The sequence below is a fragment of the Benincasa hispida genome, chromosome 10 (genome assembly GCF_027475165.1).
Source record: "Benincasa hispida cultivar pf3 chromosome 10, pf3_genome.v1.1, whole genome shotgun sequence".
Lineage (NCBI taxonomy): Eukaryota > Viridiplantae > Streptophyta > Magnoliopsida > Cucurbitales > Cucurbitaceae > Benincasa > Benincasa hispida.
This window is the reverse complement of record NC_143487.1, coordinates 21,843,483-21,866,203: the sequence shown is the minus strand read 5'-3', so window position 1 is coordinate 21,866,203 and position 22,721 is coordinate 21,843,483. Positions and strand designations below refer to the sequence as shown.

Here is a 22,721-nt window from a genome sequence, read left to right as displayed (position 1 = left end):
TAATACATGAGATGTATGTTTTATTTATATGTCATATAGTATGCACATATAGAAAAATCTCACCTTTGGTTATGCATTGGTCATGAATTATCTCTTTATTATAAGTGTTATGATTTAGAGAAGCATGATTTAAATTACGTAAGAGCAAGCTCATGCTTCATATAATATAAGAGTTATATTTATGCATGCATAAAGAATTGACATGCATCATCTTTATTTTATAAATGTTATAGTATAAGGGTGTATGGAAAACATGTATGCTTGGTTGTTGCTAGTATATAAAAGTTACGTATAGTAATGACCAGACATTGCATGAAGCATGACACATAGGTTAAATTTATAAGCGTTATAAATACCTAGTTATGTAGCAATGTATATTTTTTAGTTGTTTCTTTTATAAAAGTTATACAAAGAAATTAGAACTAAAATCAATAAGAAAGACATGCATGCTCACTTAGGTTTAATTCATGGTTTTAAAATGTTTAAAACTTGGATGAGATAGACGTAAGATCATGGTTCTAATATGATTAGCAACCTTAGGCTTTAATCTTTTAATCAGTTTAATAGGATTAAATTGACTAATAAAAGGTTAAAGTGTAGCAAATCTATCTATAAGGGACCTTTTGTTTAAGGCGGGTTCTGTCTAGGCTGGGGTATTTAAGTTAATGGAAACGTAGCACCCCTACCTGGGAACCTACCTGGAAAGGTGAATTAGATAGATTTGATGCATGCATGCAAGTTAAGGACAGTCCATTAAAGAGTTTAAATGTGACTACTGTTGGGGTTGATGCCCTAAAGTCTCGTGTCCTGTAGTTTGTAAATAGTTTGTACGAACGCTTGTTTAATATATGATATTTACTTCACATCTTGAATTTTTGCTCATTTACTTGTTTTATTTGCTTTACCACAAACCAATAAACGTAAAATCCCTGGTTATCTGTATGTGACTTAAGCATGTATATGGTGACATATAAGTGGATCATGTCTTGAGTGATAACCAAAATGGTCTGTAGTATATGGATATAGGAGGGAAACCTTATCCTGGTAACACCAAGGATGCGGCCCGCTTTGTGGAATGGTCACAAGTGTTGTGACTTGTCAAAAATGGTATGATCCTGATCATTTGTGTTGGGGACATGCGAGCGGGAGCGTACTATAAAAAGAGTTTGTATAAGACCTGACCACGAAGTATTAACATCTCGTTATATAATACCGTTCATGACAAAGACTTCACTTCACTAGGATGACCATAGGTAACATGACCTCAATCTTGAGTGAGTTGGGAACTCTTGCCATTAAGGGTAGTCCTTTGATTTATATGGGTGCGAGTGGCCAAGTCGCCGATTCAAACCTACCATTTTGGGGATTCGTCTGATTTGGGAGCTGGGAACTCAGCTACACAAGATGGAATTCACTCATTCCCTGAGGCAGGGGTAAGTAGATAGATAGCTCCCTTAAGGGATGATTTCGAGGCTTGAACGATGTGGTGCCACACACCTTCTCTTAGCTCGAGAGGTGTTCACACATAGTAGGACTATGTTGTATTGTTCATTAGAGGAATCGGTGGTACTTAAGGAGTGAGATGTAACTACAGGGGCATAACGATAATTTGGCCCAACTGTTCTTACGAGCATTTGTGAAGGTTCATCGTACTCATGATTGGTTATATCCGATGGACACAGAAATATATCTGTGGTAAGAAGAGTTCAGCTGTTGGTCTTTAGTGGAATGCCTCACAGTTAGCAGATGGTGGATCTCGTGGCTAAAAAGTTTAGTCAGCTATTCATGTACCGTTGGAGCTTGGAGCCACAGGTCCATTAGGTCCCCTGGGTAGCTTGGATAAAGTCGAGAACTAGTATTTGGGTTAATTTGAAATGTTCAAATTGACAAGAGGAAGTTTGCTTATATATGATATAATTGACAAATGTATGAGATACATGATTTTGAAGGAAATTAGATATAAATATGATTTATATCAAGTAGAGGAGAAAATACCATAGTAGATATGTGATGTCAAACTATATGATATAAATATAATGATTATATTTATTAATTAATTAATTGGTTAATTATAAGATAAGTATGCCAAATTTCACGTTCGGACGTGGGTTAGTGGGTAGTGTCGGTTATTGTAACCAATGAGTTAAAATGAAAATTGTTTCCATTTTTAGATCATCTGTCATTCGCCCAAAAAAATTTCGTGAAGCGCGCGTTGGAGATTTCTAAGCGATCTTTTAAGAAAATCGAGAGACTATACGATAGCTCTTATCCTCCTAAACGATCATCCACCTCGTGCTAAAGGATCACACACTCTCGCCTACACAATCGGATAGCTTCTCTAAACTATCATATAGTGTGCCGATTTAACTAAACAATCGTATACCTTTTCCTAAACGATCATTCAGTAAATCTTACACGATCGTGTAGCTCCTCCTAAACGATAAGCACTTCTACTGTGGGATAGCGTTGTTTTCCCCCACTTGCTTATCGCCTACACGATTTGTGTTTCCTCCTTCATCTACTAAATTCACCAAAGCCCACCATTTGGGTTTTCACTCCGAGAATACCTGGGGCTCTTTAATGATGGTGTCGTCCCCGTTGTGGTCGTGAGTTTGCGTTGTTCGTGCTGCTACAGTCGACGTTTTCACTAGGCATTGGTAGATCTCGTGGAGGTTTTTCGCTGCGTTGGAGTTTCGAAGTGTGAAGATTGTCTTCAACTGGTATGGAACTCTGTCCCTTTGTTATATAACTGTATGTGTTGAATGTATATTATTGTATTTCGGTCACTGTGAGATCGGAGCGATCCGAGCGCACTCATGGAACTCTTAGATATGAGATCCTTCAATTGGTATCAAAGACAAGTTTTGATACTCCAATTTCATCTGTTGAAATGAAATGAAATATACATTCATGGTGGGTGCATTTCTACGCTATTTAATTGTTAAATCTGCTGTGGATGTGCGGGATTAATGGATGTTTTTAGGATGATTAGCCTCGGTTTGATTTAGATCCTTTTACATTTGTGATTGTTTGTAAAGGCCCTTGCGTTTTTTAGCATTAATAATTGTTATTAAGTCTGTATTCAAAGTTTGTTTGAAGTTTTGAGTCGTTTGTCGAAGTTCTGGGCAAGCGTTGCGGCTCTTCGAGGAAGGAGGCGATCAGGGTTGATCGCATAGTGCAGAAGATGTTCAACGTGATCGCTGTTGATCGCATCGTAAAGATGAAGGAGTACGCGATCGCTGATGAACACATCGGTTAAACGATGGTGTAAACCCCATACTCTAAGTTTCCTAAACAAGCATGTTTAGCCAAGGAAATGTTATATTAAATATTTGATAAGTGGAGATTCATGTTTATTTATAGGAGTATGAAGGAAGGGAAGGAAAAACACATTAAATGAAGGAGCTCACAAATTGGTTTTGCCTGGAAGCATTAAGTGCAGGGTGATGTGGCGGTTTAATCATTGAACTTGGGAGGCTGCTAGAAGAATAAAAGAAAGCAGAACTTCAAAATCTTGGTTTCGACAATTGGCATGAGCAAATTAAGTGAAACAATGCCATTTGAAAGTGCGAGAATCTAGTTTTCGAGGTTGTCTTTACGAAGAAAGATTTCAGGAGGAGAAGAACAAAAAGTGCAGAAGAGGCAGAATCTCGGATTAATTAGAGCTCGAGGTGAAGATTGAGAGTTCCAGGCCACACTACAAGTAATTTTCAGCTTATATTTTAAGGTAAGAAATCTAACTCAATTCTAAACAAGTTTGTAGAAGGAAGTTTCTTGAAAAGAGTTATGGATTTTGTGTTATGAATTTTTGAAGTTGAAACATAAAATCTGTGCATAAACAGGCAGCTGCTTGGGAAGATCAAGCAAACAACTCACTGTAGAGAGCGAGAGCGAGATAAGGAGGATGAAGATCTCACTGATTTTTGTGCTAAATCTCACTCAAGAAGGAAATCTTGCTGGAACTTTGGGCTGAATCTCATTGGTGAGGAAGTAAATTTAGCTAGAGGAGGTAAGTCTCGCTAGGTTGAAGACTTGCTAGTGAAATGCTTGATCTCGCTCATGAGGATGAACTCGCTCATGATGATTATCTCGTTAGTAATGCTGATTTTGTTGATGAAAGTTTCATTAGTAAACGAACTATATGAGGTATTTTGCTGAGAATTCTAAGGAATTTAATCGGGGATTATGTCCTTTCAGGCCAAGAAGAGCTAGGAGAGGCGTATAAACTATTAAGAGCCCCGACGAGCTATGAGTGACTAAATGAACCTAATGCTTTCAATACTTATGCATAAAAGACCATGCAAGTTATAGTGATGTTGATGATGAATTTATATTTCCTCAAGCAACAAATGTTTAATGAATAGCTTAGTGTATCTCCTCCGCCTTGTATATGTTTTAACGCAGGCCAAGGTATGTTGTGAATTTATACAAAAGTTAAGTTTCTAATGTTGAAGCATGTGTTCTGGAGGAAGGCTATGATAGAGTGAGTCCTTGTGTAAATGGCATGCAATGAAACTTAATTGATGGTAGGAAATAACCCGGTACTAAAGGACACGGAGAAGGTATCTGGGTAATAGTACCTAAGGATTGACGGTACTTAGAAAACTCCACGTGCACGTAGGTAGTTCTGAATGAGAGGCTGAAGTATGGGTCTTCTAAGCCATATACCACCAAAGGGAGGCCGAAGTATGGGTCTCTTGGCTGGTAACAGACGTTGGGAGCTAGAGCGATGTAGGCTCGTTCTCAACTAAGGAATAATGATGTTTAATGATGTAAAAGGAATGGTTATCCATGTTTATGTTTAGGGGAAGTTGCTTGAGATGCTCATCGATATATTTACTTGTTTATAGTGATATAATGCATGGCGTAATATGATTCTATAGTCACTCACTGGGCTACTAGCTCACAGATTTTTTATGTTTTCTTTTTCCAGGTAGCGATTAGATTCCTCAAGATTGATCCTACTGCTGCTTGCCATTGAAAGGCCCGACTTGTTAAGAAGAACTTAGGTTGATGGTCTGTTTATGTACACATGTTTTGAGAGACTAGGGCTTTGTTAGTGATGTTTGGGCCCAACTGTGAATATTTTTCCCGTACATATTATGTCAGGACTATTTGCATGTGTTTATTTAATCTTATGTAGAACCTTATGGAGGCATGCTGTATGCATAGATTATTAATGTTTAACAGGTTGGTATTTAGGTTAGAAGGCTAAGGTGGTGAGTGCTGGAAGTAGGGCTAGTAACTACCACCTTCATATGCTCTTCCAGATTAAGAGGGTAATTTAGGAGGGGGTGTGACAATTTGGTATCAGAGCATAAGGTTTTGGGGATAAGAGGGAAAGTTCATGCATAAGTCTAAGTCCCTAAAGTGTGAGTTCCTAATATGTGTACATTGTAATAGGTGAAATGTCGAGGCAAAGTGGCAGACAGAGTAAGTAGATAGGAGGAAGGAATATTGATCCTACCAATAAGGGCCCGGAGGTTAGAAAGAACCCACCGGGTGGGAAAAGAAGGTGAACGATCCAGTGGGCCAGGAAACGACGTCTGAGGGAGAGTCTAGTTCTCCCCAGGCAAGGGCAGATTCTCATCTAGAAGATATAGTTTTTGACAGGATAACGCAGAGGTTAGCCGCCAGTGTGGGCTCAATATGAGCTGACCCAGAGAAGAAATATGGTATTGAGAGGTTTAAAGCCCTTGCGGCTGTGACATTCGATGGTACAACAGACCCAGCTAAAGCCGAGTTATGGCTGGATGTAGTTGAAAAATGTTTCAATGTTATGAGTTGTCCAGAGGACAGGAAGGTAGGACTAGCCACCTTTCTACTACAGAAAGGAGTGGATAAATGGTGGAAAGTGATATCTGCCAGACGAGCCAGTACAGATGCGAAGTTATGGCTTGAGTTCAGGATGGCCTTTGAAGACAAGTATTACCCCTGCTCGTTCCGAGATGAGAAAAGGGATGAGTTCCTCAGACTAATGTAGGGAACGATGTCAGTGGTAGAATATGAGCAGAAATTTACAGAGTTATCGCAGTATGCTCTGCCGATTATTGTTGAGGAAAGAGATAGATGCAGGAAGTTTGAACACGGTTTGAGGAAAGATATTAGAACTTCGATGACATCTACGGCTAATTGGCTAGACTTTAACCAATTAGTAGAAATGGTGACACGAGTCGAACGAAGTTTGGTAGATGGTGAGTAGTTGCAAAGGGGCAGTGAGGCTGTAGTAAGGCCCAGAGATAGGGGATCCCGACCTCCAATTGCAATTCATACTGGTGGAAGCCAATTCAGGGGTACGAGTTGGCAGGGATCCAAGAAAAGGAAATCGAGACCCTTGGCCAGTGCAGTTAGCCGACCAGAGATGCCACGAGCTGGTGAGTCAATAGCCAGCACAGACAGGAAACCGATGTGCCCTAGTTGTGGCAAGAGGCATCTTGAAGTATGCTATAGTGGCAGAGGGGTATGTTTCTAATGCGAACAAGCAGGGCATTTCAAGAGAGGCTGTCCCCAAATGGGCAGGGAAGCCCCAGCAGCACAGCATACAATCTCCCAGACAGTTAACCAACCGAAGGGCACTGGAAATCGAGGCGAAAAGTGGTGCCAAGCAGAAGAGTGTCATAGGTCGACCCCAGCAACAGGGGCGAGTGTATGCAGTGACACATCAGGAGGTAGCGAAGTCTCCAAATGTTGTGATCGGTAATGTCATATTATGTAGACAATCTGCATATGTTTTATTTGACCCTGGTGCCACACATTCATTTATATCCAGCATGTTTGTATCTAGTATAGATAGGTTGTTTGAGCCTATGCCTGAAGAGCTGTATGTCTCTACCCCTTTGGGAGATGTGATAATAATAGATAAATGTTATAATCATTGTGAGATGCTGATCAATGGTCAAGACTTTTATGTTGATTTACTTACTTTGGAGCTGTTAGAGTTTGATGTTATCCTAGGGATGGATTTCCTAAGTAAATATCGCGCTTCAGTGGATTGCTACAAGAAAGAAGTAGTATTCCGAAAATCAAATGGCCAGGATGCAATACTGATAGGAAGCAAATGATTAACTACGGGGAATCTGATATGAACAGTGGAAGCTAGGAAGCTGCTGAGCAAAGGATGTAAAGCCTATCTGGCTCACGTAGTGATTGCTCAAGGGAAAGAGCTGAACCCAGAAGATGTTCCCGTGGTAAATGAGTTTCGGGATGTATTTCCTGAGAAATTATCAGTATTGCCACCCGATAAAGAAGTGGAGTTCACTATTGACTTAATTATAGGAACAACTCCTATATCGCAGGCACCGTATAGAATGGCGCCAACTGAGTTAAAATAATTAAAAGTTTAGCTTCAAGAGTTAATGGACAAGGGATACATTCGACCTAGTGTATCACCTTGGGGAGCTCCGGTGTTATTTGTAAGGAAGAAAGACGGTACATATTGACTGGCTTTTAGATAGGTAAGGATGTATGATGTTCTACGCTCATGATGATACGATATTGCTTCTGAATATGCGTTAATTATGGATGTTCATGTAGTATGCCATGCGCTGTCACAAGTTTCCTTACGATGGAACCAAGTGTAATTCCACCGCAAGTTTCTCGGTGTGATCCAAGGTCGAACACGGGGATTGGTTTAGGTTATTGTGGTACGTTCATGATATATGCGACCAGGTTTTCAATCTTTAAAAGTGTGTGTGTACAGGTATATAAATTGCAATAAAATAAAGTAAAGTAGTAAAGATGCGATAATAAAATAAAAATACAGTAAACATAAGCTAGATGATACAAGATATAGGCTTCATGTACAAGATGCTAGGCTCAAGGTTGGCTGTGAGAGATGTGCAAAGAGATAGTATGCGGCGACAAGTCTTATGAATAGAATGGAAAGAGAAAGACAAATAATATAAAGAATGCAAGTTCTTAATCGCATTGAAGCTATAAATACTGTTCCACTCTTCTCTTGGCGTACACCTCTTGGTGATCGGCCGGCTCCCACATGTTTGTGGTGAAATAGAGACTAACGTAATGAATTCAAGGTTGCTTCCATGTCTGGAAGTACTACTCGCTTTAGTTAACACATTCTTCTAACCCTCTCTCGATAGATCAGAATGGCATCTTCACTTCTGCTCTCACAGGTGAAGATGCCGTCTAGCATGCCTTAGCTAAATGCATTTTATATCTTTAACACAAATTAAGTACTTGGTTAATTCATATTGCTTATCAGGGAATTAAGAAAACATCATGAAGAAAGTGACTGACGGGTGAACGAAGATAGACAGAAAATGGTAAATGGAAGCTATCGAAACATTTAATATCTCTATTAAGCGTTTGATACATGGTGTGTGAATGAAGAGATAAAGAACAGTGAAGTACAACGATGAAAGAGATAGATAGAAACAAACAAGTGCCAATGTCTTGGCACTGATTCTATGAAGATCCGCTTGCCGGATAGGATGGTGTTGATGGCAGGAAGAGCTTCCCTCTCAGGCTTGCTCCACCGGTAGCAGGGATCTTTGCACAGAGCTTTCAATCGGGTGTTTAGCAGATTAGATCTGAGATTCACCTCTCGGCCTTATCTCGTCTTCTTCCCAGATTTCGTCTCTTAAGCACTCAGCTCAGCCTTTTCTTTCAACAATTTTGTAGCACTTATCTTTTATCCCGTAGCATATTTTTTCCTCTGAAATCAATGGGGTATTTATAGGTGTAGATCTTTGACTCCGGCCTTGTGGTCCCCACTTGATCGTTATGGTAATTCCAAAGATGGATGGATATTATTCCTTCTGCTATGCAGTCAGACTGTCAATTTTGCACAATCGTTAGTTGTATACGTGTCTCAATCTTCTGTTTTTGCATTGCTTAGCTGCATCTTCCAATCATGGGTTCGCATGCGGTGTTGTTTTTATTACTGCATGCAGTTGAAACACAGCTCTAGATCGACTGTCATATTGCACCGTCATTGCGGTAATCATCTCTTCATTGTTGATTGACGGGCTCATTGTGACAGAGATGCGTTGATTAGTTTCTTATGAGCCTTTAGCGCAAGCGGTGACTTGGTCTCCTGCAAAACAAAGTAAAATTCAGCTTGTCTTCCATCTTTATGGTGTTAGTGGGTGTAATAGGCTAATTTTCATACAATCGGCGCATATTTGCTAACTTTTGGCCGCAATATCTAGATAAGGTGGCATAAATAACTTGTATTTCTACAAGTGATCAGTACACTTAGATTGTGTATCGACTATAGGCAGTTGAATAAGGTAACGATTAAGAATAAATATCCATTACCGCGCATTGATGATTTGTTTGATCAGTTAAGAGGAGCCACAGTATTTTCAAAAATAGATCTGAAATCGGGTTATCATCAATTGAAGGTGAAGGAAGCTGACATTCCTAAAACCGCATTTAGAATAAGATATGGACATTATGAATTTCTGGTAATGCCATTTGGACTGACAAATGCCCCTGCAGTATCCATGAACCTTATGAACAGAATATTTCATCCCTATTTGGACCAGTTCGTGATAGTATTCATTGATGATATATTGGTATATTTTGGTAGTAGGGAGGATCATATAACTCATCTGAGGATAGTATTGAAGACGCTACGAGATAGACAGTTGTATGCGAAGTTCAGTAAATGTGATTTTTGGTTAGATCGGGTTGTATTTCTCGGGCATGTTGTTTCAGCAGATGGTATCAGTGTAGATACTCAGAAGACGGAAGCAATAGTTAATTGGTAACGACCGACGACAATGTCAGAGATACGCAGTTTCCTAGGTTTGGCAGGTTATTACCGGAGGTTTGTGGAGGGTTTCTCTAAGATAGCCCTTCCATTGACGAACCTGACCAGGAAAGGCGTGAGGTTTGAGTGGTTTCGGAGTGTGAGCATAGTTTTTAGGAGCTGAAACATAGGTTAGTATCAGCACTAATGCTTACTTTGCGTATTCCAGGTAAGGAATTTGAGATTTATTGTGACGCATCCCGACAAGGATTGGGATGCGTATTGTTGCAGGATGGGAAAGTAATTGCATATACTTCTTGTCAACTTAAGAAGCACGAGAGCATTTATCCTACACATGATCTCGAGCTGGCAGCAGTTGTTTTGACTTTGAAGTTGTGGAGACCCTATTTATTTGGAGAGCGTTGCAGAATATTCACAGATCACAAGAGCTTAAAATATATTTTTGATGAAAAAGAGTTGAATTTGAGACAAAGAAGATGGATTGAGCTGATAAAAGATTATGACTGTTCCATTGAGTACCACCCGGGTAAGGATAATGTTGTAGTGGATGTGCTAAGTAGGAAATCCTCTGGATCCAAGGCCATTATTGGCTCAATGAGAGGAATGCTATTACAGTAATTCAGGAGTTCTAGAACCACCTTATTAGTGGGACAGTTAGGAGGAGTGATAGCTACATTCCAGATAAGGCCTACCTTAGTAGAAGACCTTAAGCAGGATTAGTTGAAAGTGATCTTCAGAAGATTGCTGATGATTTAAGTAAGGGCATCAGAGTTGACTTTCAACTGAGAGCAGATTATGTACTAGAAAAGGAAGGAAGAATGTGTGTGCCTAATAAGCTACAGCTTAAAGCAAGCCATTCTGGAAGAAGTACATAGTTTCGCTTATGCTATGCATCCAGGGAGCACCAAGATGTATAGAACTTTGAAGAGATCTTACTGGTGGCCTGGGATGAAGAAAGACATAGCAGGATATGTGGACCGATGTTTTGTAACACCCCGTATGTTTTTAGTAGTATTAATGTAATTTTAGTATTTTTTTTTTACTAATTGAGGACATTTTCGGAATTTTCATACATTTAAGTGTAATTGTTGGAATTTAAATCATTTAAGTTGAAATTAATATTGGAAATTAATTTCGGAGTTTGGTGTTGGAAATCAAGGGCAAAATTTGTTGTTTTAAAACTGGAAAGAAAGAGAATGGAAAAAATAATAATAAAAATAATAAAGGAGAATAGGAAGGAAATAAAATAAAATAAATTTTATTTTATTCATTTTCTTTTTCTAGTATTTATATAATCTTATGTAGTTGCATGTGTTTATATAATCTTATGTAGAACCTTATGGAGGCATGCTCTATGCGTAGATTATTAATGTTTAACAGGTTGGTATTTAGGTTAGAAGGCTAAGGTGGTGAGTGCTGGCAGTAAGGCTAGTAACTACCACCGTCATATGCTCTTCCAGATTAAGAGGGTAATTTGGGAGGGGTTGTGGCAGATGGGGAATGCGATCAAGAGTTGGTCACATCGAGTTGACGATCGGGTACATTATCGCTGAATATCTTTTAAAGCACGTGATGTTTGATTTTGTGAAGTGAATTATGGATGATATGCAATAGTGAAATTGCATTAAGCACTCAAGTTTCCTCAGCAGAATCCAAGTGTAAACCCCACTAAGTTTCCTGGTAAGTCCAGGGTCGAACTCAGGGACTTGTGAAAACAGGTTGCGTTGGTAATTTTTAGGAAAACTTTACGGTAACCAAATAAATAAATAGTTGTTGAGGTTGTTGTTTGCGATAAAAAAATAACAAATGCAGCAGAGTTTGGGAAGGGTTTCGGTTAACACTTCCTAGGATGTTATCCTCCCTTCTTCCTCCCTTCTTCCTCCCTTCCTCCCTTGCCTTGAAGGAAAATTCTCAGGAGATCACCCAACATAGGATTGCTCCAAGCTAAGCACGCTTAACTTTGGAGTTCTTATGATTGAGCCACCAAAAAGGAAGGTGCACCTTGTTGGTATAGGTAGTAACTTTCAATTCTTTTAAGCCTTTTCTTAACCATAATTTCATGTCCTCAGGATCCGTTTCGTTCGGATATGATACCGGTTCATTCATGTACCCCTGTTGAACTCGAGTCGTTACATGCCCATCAGCTTCCGCTTGGTTCGTCCCCGGACCACATCTTACTGGGAGAGGTTCCGCTCTAATACCATCTGTAACGACCCGATCCCCTAGGACTTAAGTTAGGCCGTTACTAAAATACATGCATGCATGGCACTTAAAACGACACTTCTTTATGTTGAAATAAATGCTAAATAGACAAGAGAAGTTCAAAATCCATTTATTAAATGAAATTGTTAAAACAATAATAGGGTACCCATGATTCGTAAAGACTATTAAAAGTATAAAAAAGAAAAAAACAATCCTTCATAATAAGTTTCAAACAGTAAAACTAAACATTAAGGGAAAAATAAAGACTCTAAATTTCATGATGCGGAAGCGTAAAAACTAGTCCCAGTGGCACGATCACAAATTCCACTACGCCATCGTCGGTGCATCTCTACCCTTACCTGAAACATCAACATAAGAAAGAATGTGCATGAAATACTCAGTAAGTAACTCCACCACTGGGGTCAGGCTAGGCATGTATGTCCTCTAGATACCCACCTATGGCACATATACACACATGACACAGGTAAGAGACTAAGTCCTATCCTACTGTAGTTAAGTATGCCCACTACCTCTGGTGAATCCCATAGGAAACACAAACTGGTGAATCCCGAAGGAGACACAAACTGATGAATCCCGAAGGAGACACAAATTGGTGAATCCCGAAGGAAACACAAACTGGTGAATCCCGAAGGAAACACAAAATTGGTGAATCCAGAAGGAAACACAAAACTGGTGAATCCCGAAGGAAACACAAAATTGGTGAATCCCGAAGGAAACATAAAACTGGTGAATCCCGAAGGAAACACAAACTGGTGAATCTCGAAGGAAACACAAACTGGTGAATCCCGAAGGAAACACAAACTGGTGAGCATCTAACTAATCAGTGAGGACATTCACACAGTCTCAACATTAAAAAATCAACACTGTACGAATCTATGATATACATGTAATCCTCGATACCATGGCTCTACCACATACACATAATCCTGAACAACATATTCTACAACATTCATGTATACCTTAACATCATAGTTCCACAACATACAAGTATGCCTCAACATCAGCAGAACAGATACCAACATATGGAAACACATACCACCTTATACTAACAATCAAGTGCCTAGGTGTATATGTAAACAAATCAGAACTCGTGCCAGAACATACTTTGATTCAAGTCATACTATCAATCAACATGCTAACATTTACCATAACATACATTCATCATGCTAGCATACAACTAAAGCCTGGCCCATGGGCAGTTCCAGTGGTAAGATTACTCACCTCAGAATTAAATCCAAATAAACCCAAGCAAGTTTATTTTCTTCTTCCAAGCAAGACCTTGAAGTAACACCGTATTTGTGGCTTGGTCCAAAATAAATTTTAAAAACCCAATTCTGTTGGCTAACCAACTGCAATAAAATCAATCCTTTGTAATGTCGGACAGTACACTTTGACCTTAAAATTCCTCCAAAGCTCGAATCTATGGTCCAAACATAATGGGTAAGCATTAAAAGAAACCAACAATTTGATTAGCATTCAAATGAAAACCCACACATTTACAAAATCTTATCGAAATCGACGGCGATGACACTGAACTGACGGCAACGGCGTGCAGGACCAAGTGGATGAATGACTCTCGACGGAACAGGGCGGAGGATCGGCTCACGATGAGAGTTTCAACGGCTGGGCTGGGTCGTTCGACTTTAGACCTTGGCAGACAGTGCGGCGCGGACGCGAATCTGACCGGCTGGATGAAATCGACGTGCGGAGAGGTGTGCGACAAAGGAGATCTGGAAGATCGCTGCTTGCTGACGAAGTCGAGCTAACCTGCGCAAACGACAACCACGAACGAACAATTGATGAACTGGTGGCAGCTCGATCGGACGCATGTTGCGAATGGAGAGAAGATGGTCGGCGGCTGCTAGGGCACATAGAGAATGTCTTCACGTTGGGGGGGGGGGGGGGGAAGAAGAAGAAGGGAGAGAAAATAGTTTTTATTTTTTATTTTCTTTTTAAAGGAAAAAGGTTATTTTAATAAAAAAAATATATTTTATTCCATTATATTCTATTTCACTTTTATTTTAACCTTTCGCTCATTACACAAATATATTTAAATATATATATATTCTTAAAACTCTTCCCCTTTTCTCTTCAAATTCCAAAATCAAAATCAAATTAATTTCCCCAATATAAATTTAAATTCTCAACATTAACTTAAAATTAAATTAATGTGACATAAATCAAAATCTCCCATTCAAACAAAACTGAACTTCGAAATTAACAAAATTGTCCTTGAATTTTATGAAAATACAGAATTTGAAAAATGAAAAACTCGGGACGTTACAGTCTCGCTCTCGTGTGAGTCAGCCCACTCTCTGCTTCTTCGCCTCAAGGTTCTCTCCTAAGCTGCCCTGACTGATCTTCCAGCGTATCGGCTCTTGCCTTGCTCCGCCTTAAAGATAAAAGAAAAATATGGACAAAGACGAGTTGAGCTCTTAAAACTCGTGAACCCCTTTTCTGAAGGTTGCCTTTGGTATTTATAGAACATCCAGGGTGAAAGGTGGCTTCTCTCTCATGATTGCACAGATGGGACAACTTTAATTCCCCGACTGATGCGCTGAATATTTTTCACCGAAAAGCTGAATGTACTTGTTATCGTTAGCTGCTGTCAACTTAATTCGGATTTGACTGTCATCCGCTTTCTGTCCCATCATGATTAATTATACCTTTCACCCAGATGCGCCCACCAAGTTTGACTGACTAGGTTGCGGCAATCATCCTTGAGCAAATGTTGCAAGCACAATCACCGCAAAGCCTTGCGGTAATGCTGCGCTCGACCAAAGATTTCCTATGATTGCAATTTCCGCTTTGCGTCAACGCATTTTCTGCACAAAAATACAAGAATCAACTGTTCCTATGCGATGAATGCATGCAACCGCAATATTATGAATTTAATTCTTTTTGGACGCAATTTAACATGTTTTATCAATGCAAGCCAGCATTGTTTAAGAACTTAGCACTATGATAACGTGCATTTTTGCCCGTTATCACACCTCCAAATTTAAACAATGCTTGTCCTCAAGCATAAGCTAAAGATTTCTTTTAGCAAATTAACCGCAATGTTCTTTTCCTAGATTTCTCAAGGATACTTCATTCATCTCCTATATACCAAAATTTCCTTAAGTCTTGTTCAAGTCTCCTCTCAAAACATTTCTAAGACCTAGGGACCGCAAGCTTAACCTTCAAAAAGACTTTACTAACTTCCAGAACATCGTATGCTTTATTTCAAAGAGAAAAGTTTTCCACCAGGGTGTCAAATGGTTTTATCCTTGCATATTTCTTGACATTGTTATTTTTTCTGACCTTGTGCTAATCCAAGTGCCTTGCCTTCGTTTTGGCTTGCCCCCATGTGTGTTATGCGGGCATCCAACTACGAGCAATGCACTCTTTTTCAGACTAAACTCATACCTATTTGGTAGTGGAGTTGTGGTCATTTATTTATGCGTTGATCCTGGTGACTTACTTTTGTTTTGGCTTGCCCCCATGTGTGTCATGCGGACATCCAACTACGGGTAAGTGCCTTTCACAACTTAACTCTTATCAATATGGGTTCCTATTGCGTTGACAGTGGAGTTGTTATTCTCAAAATTTTCCTTTTTTTTCCCTTTCAAAATAGCAAGGTTGAAAATAAATACCTCACCCCCAAATTTAAAATGTGGCAATGTCCTCATTGCCAAAAGATTAAGATAAGTCATGCGATGTTCTTAGAAAGCTTCGGAAAGAGAGTTTGAAAGAAGCTAGCAAACCCCTAACTTCTAGAAATATTTTATGAGGTGACTATCTTAAAGTTAAGTCGACTCTAGTATATACGAAAGAAATAGAAGCATGTTTTTCATCATTGAAATCATAATTGACAAAGAGACAGTATGCAGTAACTTACTAACTTTATCCACGTCAAATGATTACAGTAATAAAAAAGGATGCGATAATAAAAACTTTTAAAGTTAAAATGCGATACGATAGTGCAAAATTTGAAATAGAGATAAGGAAGAATACACCCCCAAATTTGCGCTGTCGTCCGCATTGTGTATTTACGCATCCGTCTTTGCAGCGATCTATCTTCTTTAAAGTTAAAATGCAAGGAGTAAGATAAGTGGCTTCTTCGCATAACATCTCCGCAATTTCAGCGCCTCGATCGTTGCAAGAAAAATAGAGAGAGGGTCAAATTATTTTAAACAAAACAAAATTCGTTATTGCAATCTCCCTTTTCTTTGTATAAGAACAGATAAAGCTAAAAAGAGATAGTGTAATGAAAATTCAGAATAGTAGAGAAAAGTTGAAGATTCCATGCTTCCCAAAACTTGCGTCCCTGATGGATTGCGAATGTCTGATAACGTAGGGACCACCTACTTCGTTCTTTATTCAAAGTTCTTTTAGTTCCACTGAGTCGACTTAGCGATACCAGCCTTCTCCATGATATGCCTTTACCCGCTGCCCATTAACTTTGAATATGTTGGTTCTGTCATCATTTGATAATTCAACCGCGCTATGTGGAAATACTTGTCTAACTATGAATGGTCCAGACAAATGTGACTTTAGTTTTCCCGAGAAGAGCCGCAGACGTGAGTTGAATAGTAAGACCCTCTTCTTGACTTGGAGGTTTTTGCCGTATATGTGTTTGTTGTGCCAGTGCTTGGTGCACTCTTTGTAAATCTTCGTGTTCTCATATGCGTTAATCCTCCATTCTTCTAGCTCGACCAGTTGCATTTTTCGCACTTCTCTTGCTTTCTTCAAATCAATGTTCAGCTTCTTTACCGCCCATAATGCCTTATATTCTAGCTTCAGAGGCAAATTACATGCCTTACCAAATACCAACGCATATGGGGACATACTTATTGGTGTTTTAAATGCAGTCCAGTATCCCCACAATGCATCATCAAGCTTTGTTACCCAATCTCTTCGCAAAGGCCTTACTACCTTCTCGAGTATCAGCTTAATCTCCTGATTGGACACCTCGGCCTGACCATTCATCTGTGGGTGGTATCAGTGGCCACTTTATGGAGAATGTTGTATTTGCGCAGTAGCTCCTTGATATTATGGTTGACAAAGTGGGACCCTTCATCACTTATGATGGAACGGGGAGTGCCAAAACTAGTGAAAATATGTTGCTTCAGGAATTGGGAGACGACCGCCGCATCGCTTGCGGCACATGCTACTTCCTTTACCCACTTGGATACATAATCAATGGCTAATAAAATATAATGTTTACCATTTGAGGGAGGGAATGGTCCCATGAAATCAATCCCCCATATGTCGAATAATTCAAGCTCCAAGATGGTGTTCATTGGCATTGCATGTTTCCATGAAATGTTACCTGTGCGTTGGCACCGATCACACTTCATTGCGTAGTTAGCTGCATTCTTAAACAGTGTAGGCCAACAGAATCCACTCTACAAAACTTTAGCTACGGTGCGCTGCCCTCCAAAGTGCTTACCATATGGTCTGCCCCCCTTTTATACAGATTCGGCTCATCCCAATAATAATGTCTTCATTCATGTTTGAGCTTCCTCTGTTGGTGGTAGGTGTAATCTTTAGGAAATTGCTTGCAAACCAGATAATTGACTATGTCTGCATACCAAGGAAATTCTTCAATATGAAATAGCTACTCGTCCGGGAACATCACACTCACCTCTGATTCATTGCGACCAATTTCAGGGTTTTCCAATCTAGACAAGTGATCCGCAACTTGGTTCTCTATCCCCTTCCGGTCAGTTATTTCTATGTCAAATTCTTGAAGGAGGAGAACCCATCTGATCAGCCTCAGCTTTGCGTCCTTATTTGTCATTAAGTACTTTATTGCTGAATGATCAGTATGGATGAGTACTTTCGTCCCCAGCATGTATGCTCGAATTAAGTTACTGCGCATCGCCTCGAGGCACCTTGGGAGTGTCCCCCTAAAGGATGGCAGTTTTGCGTGTTTCTTTATTTGATCTCTTGTAAGAGGATAAGGTAACTTAGTCTCTTGTCCTAATCTACTTCTTCCATATGGTGGGCTCATTAGGGCAGGACACTGGCACAAAAAACGAGGGCTGACACTTACGCGGAATAGTTAAAGTTAAAGATTCTGGACCAAAAAATGGTGGCTGTTAGGTTCAGTTCCAAAAGTTGGTTCTGCCTAATGGTTGAGAATGTCTCATCCCAGCGAAGGGGCAACTGATCTCCCGACCGGTGGCATTTGTCCTGCCTCACTGGGGCATCTTTGCAAAATAGAAGCTAATAACTTAGGGTACTTGAAATTTTTTTGCAAAACTGATTGGTTTAAAAGTGGTTTAGCAAAATCTAATAAATTTTTATTCCTATTTTCAGCAAAATTTTCAAAATGGCAACAACCATGTGGGCTTTGTTAAGCGCCGATAATTTCACAACATAGAAACACATGATCACGACGTCCTAATCATCGAGGATCTCATGTTCGCTCTCACGGAGGCTTGTCCTCCTATTCCAGCTCCTAATGCCGCTCGAAATGTTCGGGAGGCATACGAGCGATGGACAAGGGCGAATGAGAAGGCCCGAGCCTACATCTTGGTAAGTCTTTCTGAAGTCTTGGCCAAGCAACATGAGCCTATGGTCTCAGTGCATAAGATCATGGAGTCCCTACAGGGGATGTTTGGACAACCGTCTAAACAGCTTATGCATGAGGCTCTTAAATACATATTCAACTCCAAAATGCAAGAAGGCACCTCTGTTCATGAACATGTGCTAAACATGAGGGTCCACTTTAATGTGGCGGAGTTGAATGAGTCTACCATCGATGAGGACAGCTAGGTTAGCATAATCATGCATTCTTTGCCGGAGAGCTTCCTGCACTTTGTTAGCAATGTGATTCTTAATAAAGTGAAATATAAGCTTACAACTCTCCTCAATGAGTTATAGACATACCAATCTTTATAGAAAATTAAGGAGAGGCAGAAGGGTGAGGCAAATGTTGCTTCATCCTCCAGGATGTTCTATAGAGGTTTGACCTCAGGAACGAAGTCTGCACCTTTTGCTTCTAACTCTGCAAAGGGGAAGAAGAAGAAGGGTGGTGAGGGTAAAAGGAAGGCACCTACTAACCTATCGCTTGTCGCCCCAAGAAGGCGTCCACAAGTTGCTAAGGGAAAGTGTTTCCACTGCAACCAATATGGACACTGGAAGAGGAACTATCCTCAGTATCTGAAAGAGAAGAAAGTAGCCAAGACTAAGTCCAAGGTGGATAAAGGTAAATATGATTTACTTGTGCTTAAAACTTGTTTAGTCGAGAATGATGATTCCCCCTGGATAATTGATTCAGGTGCCACTAACCATGTTTGTTCTTCTTTTTAGGGGATTAGATCTTGGCGACAGCTAGAGGCAAGTGAGATGACGATGCGAGTAGGCACCAAGCACGTTATCTCAGCTGTGGCAGTGGGAGGACTCCAGTTAGCTTTACAGAATAGGTTTCTTATTTTAAATGATGTATATATTGTCCCTGAACTAAAAAAGGAACTTCATTTCTGTAAAGTGTTTATTGCAATGTAAATATACTATCTCTTTTAATGTGAATAAATCGTTTATTCATAAATATGGTGTTTTTATTTGCACAGCAAATATGGAATCAAATTTATATATGCTAAGGCCGTTAGCCATTAATTCCCTCCATAATACTGAAATGTTTAGAACTACCGTAACTCATCATAACGTCGACAAATTTCTTCAAAAGAAAATGTCCAACTTTGGCATCTACATTTAGGGCACATCAATCTTAATAGAATTGAGAGATTGGTGAAGAATGGACTTCTAGGTGAGTTAGAAGAAAATTCTTTACCTGTGCGCAAATCTTGCCTTGAGGGTAAGATGACTAAACGACCTTTTACTGAAAAAGTTTATAGAGCCAAGGAGCCTCTTGAGTTAGTATATTTTTGACCTTTGTGGTCCTATGAATGTGCGGGCCCAAGGTGGCTATGAGTATTTTATCAGTGCTGATGATTACTCCAGGTACGGGTATGTTTATCTTATGCAACGAAAGTCTGAATCCTTTGAAAAGTTCAAAGAGTTCAAGGCTGAAGTTGAAAATGCATTAGATAGATGGATTAAAATACTTTGATCGGATCGAGGTGGAGAGTTTTTGGACTCGGCATTCCAGGACTATTTGATAGAACATGGAATCGTTTCCCAACTCTCAGCACTAGGTACACCTTAGCAGAATGGTGTAGCGGAGAGGAGAAATAGGACCTTTTTAAACATGGTTCGCTCGATGATGAGTTACACTTCCTTATCGAGCTCGTTTTGGGGTTTCGCAGTGGAGACTGCGGTGTACATACTCAACTGTGTTCGCTCTAAGAGTGTTGCAAGAACACCTCTGGAGTTGTGGAATGGCCGTAAAGCTAGTTTACGTCACTTCCACATTTGGGGTTGCCCTGCACTTGTGCTTGAGGCTAATCCCAAGAAGTTGGAACCACGGTCAAGGTTATGCCTCTTTGTAGACTACACTAAAGGTACACGAAGGGGTTATTTTTATAATCCGATGGAAAATACGGTATTTGTTTCAACAAATACTACTTTCCTGGAGCAGGATCATATAAGGGAGCACAGTCCACAAAGCAAAGTCGTGTTACGTGAGCTTTTCGATGAAACTATTGAAACTTCAACAAGAGTTGTTGAAAAGCCTGCTACATCAACAAGAGTTGTTGATGAGAGTTCATCCAGTAGGTCGGTTCCACCTCAAGAGTTGAGGAACCTTAACATATTGGGAGGGTTGCGAACCCACCCGTTCTCTATCTGGGTTTCACGGAAATCTTTGTTATAGTAGTAGATGGCAACGTTGAGGATCCATTGTCTTATAAGAAGGCAATAGAGGATGTTGACCGGAATGAATGGGTCAAGGCCATGGATCTCGAGATAGAGTCGATATCCTTCAACTCTGTATGGGATCCTATAGATCAGCCTGATGGGGTTCGCCCTATCGATTGTAAATGGATCTACAAGCGCAAACGGGGTGCTGATTGAAAGGTACAGACCTTCAAGGCTCGACTTATGGCAAAGGGTTATACCCCGGTATATGGAGTCGACTATGAGGAGACTTTCTCACCTATTGCCATGTTAAAGTCAATCCGCATCCTCTTGTCCATTGCAGCTTATTATGATTATGAGATATGGAAAATGGACGTCAAGACGACCTTTCTGAATGGCAATCTTGAGGAGACCATTTATATGATGCAGCCCGAAGTATTCAAGACGTTGACACTCTTCTGTATTTGTTTCTATCTCTTTATTATCACTTGTACTCATCTTCTTAATCTCTATCATTCACACCATGTATCAGACGTTTAATCTTAGTATTGAATGTTATGATCATTTCCATTATCATTTCTCTGTCTATTTCCGTTCACCCATAATCCATTTTCTCCATGATGTTTTCTTAATCCCATGGGTAATTAGCAAGAATTAAACAAGTAAATTAATTGGGTTAAGGAAATAATTAAGTTTAGTCAAGGCATGCTAGACGACATCTTCACCTGTGAGAGCAGAAGTGAAATGCCATTCCGCCTATCGAGAGAGGGTTGGAAGAATGTGTTAACTAAAGCAAAAAGTACTTCTAGAGATGGAAGCAACCTTGCATTCACCACATTCATCCCTTTTTCACCATAGAGATATGGGAACGCGGCCGATCACCTAGAGGTGTACGCCAAGGGAAAGCGGAACCTTAGTTACATCTTTAACGCAATTAACAAACTTACGACGTTTGTACTAATTATTCTTTCCCCTTTCTGATTCATCCATAAAGACTTGCCATCGCATACCACGATCCTTTGTATAAACTTCACAGTCAGTCTCGAACTCAGTATCATGTATATCATGTATCTTGCATCACATTAGCTTAGGTTTATTTTCATCGCAATTTATTTTATTAACGCAACTTTAGTTTATCTGCAGAATTTTACTTTACCGCAATTTACTTTTCTGTATAAACACACAATCTTTATTAATTGTAAAAACCGGTCGCATATATCACACATGTAACACATTAACGACAATAATCCCTGTGTTCGACCTCGGATTATTCTGAGAAACTTGCGTTGGAATTATACTTTGTTTCAGCGAAAGGAAACTTGTGACAACGCATACTACAAGCATTTCATTAATAATGCATACATTTAGAAGTAGTATCGCATAAAGTGTAAATAAGCATAACACAACATTCACACTCCATCTCCATCTTTCCAAGTCATCAAGTTTATGGCAACATGAGCTTGTATGATTCATATTCATCATTGTCCATATCCATATATGCTTAGAGAATCAATTTACGAGTCTACAAGTTTATGGCGTCATTGCCGGGGACTGGTAACGGTTAGTGTTGAGTACGTTTGTGATATTTTGTAGGACAGATCTCTTTATACTGGTTGTTTATCGTGGAGAGCAATCTGACGGCTTATGAGTACTGGAGTGATCCAGAAATTCTAAGCTGACCCAGAGATCAGGTGTATTTTTCACGTAGGAGCACATCAGAACCAGATTAAGCGCCAGAATTTCAAGACCTACGGTTGCGGAGAATGCAAGGTTTGAGAAATGTGCAATGCATTCTCCATACCTGTTGTGGTTCCCGAAGGAAGTAGATCATATCTCTCCCTGTATACTTTGCGGGATGAGACCCGGAGGAGAACAATGTCTGTGAAGACATTGGACAGGCAAGCTCGATCGCCTGCGGAGGTGTGGATTGCGTTCCTCATGGAAAATTGTCTTCCAGTCCATATCTCAATTCTATGTTTACATGCTTTCTTAATTATCGTCTTTATTGCTTCAT

The 22,721-nt window shown here is 39.8% G+C and overlaps 1 protein-coding gene across 1 annotated transcript; it reads left to right on the top strand.

Moving 5' to 3' along the window:
• Positions 1-5,989: 5,989 nt before the first annotated feature.
• Positions 5,990-9,734, top strand: LOC150033189 (uncharacterized). Its single transcript, XM_090306311.1, has 5 exons — positions 5,990-6,194; positions 6,292-6,374; positions 6,486-6,696; positions 7,090-7,226; positions 9,306-9,734. Exons 1-5 carry the CDS (start codon positions 5,990-5,992, stop codon positions 9,732-9,734), a joined length of 1,065 nt encoding a protein of 354 aa, XP_090162437.1.
• Positions 9,735-22,721: the final 12,987 nt, after the last annotated feature.

Coding starts and splice junctions, on each gene's coding strand:
- LOC150033189 (XM_090306311.1), top strand. CDS start 5,990: ATGTCAGTGGTAGAATATGAGCAGAAATTTACAGAGTTATCGCAGTAT. Junction 6,195..6,291: donor CGAACGAAGTTTGGTAGATG/GTGAGTAGTTGC, acceptor AAGCCAATTCAG/GGGTACGAGTTGGCAGGGAT. Junction 6,697..7,089: donor GTCTCCAAATGTTGTGATCG/GTAATGTCATAT, acceptor TGATATGAACAG/TGGAAGCTAGGAAGCTGCTG.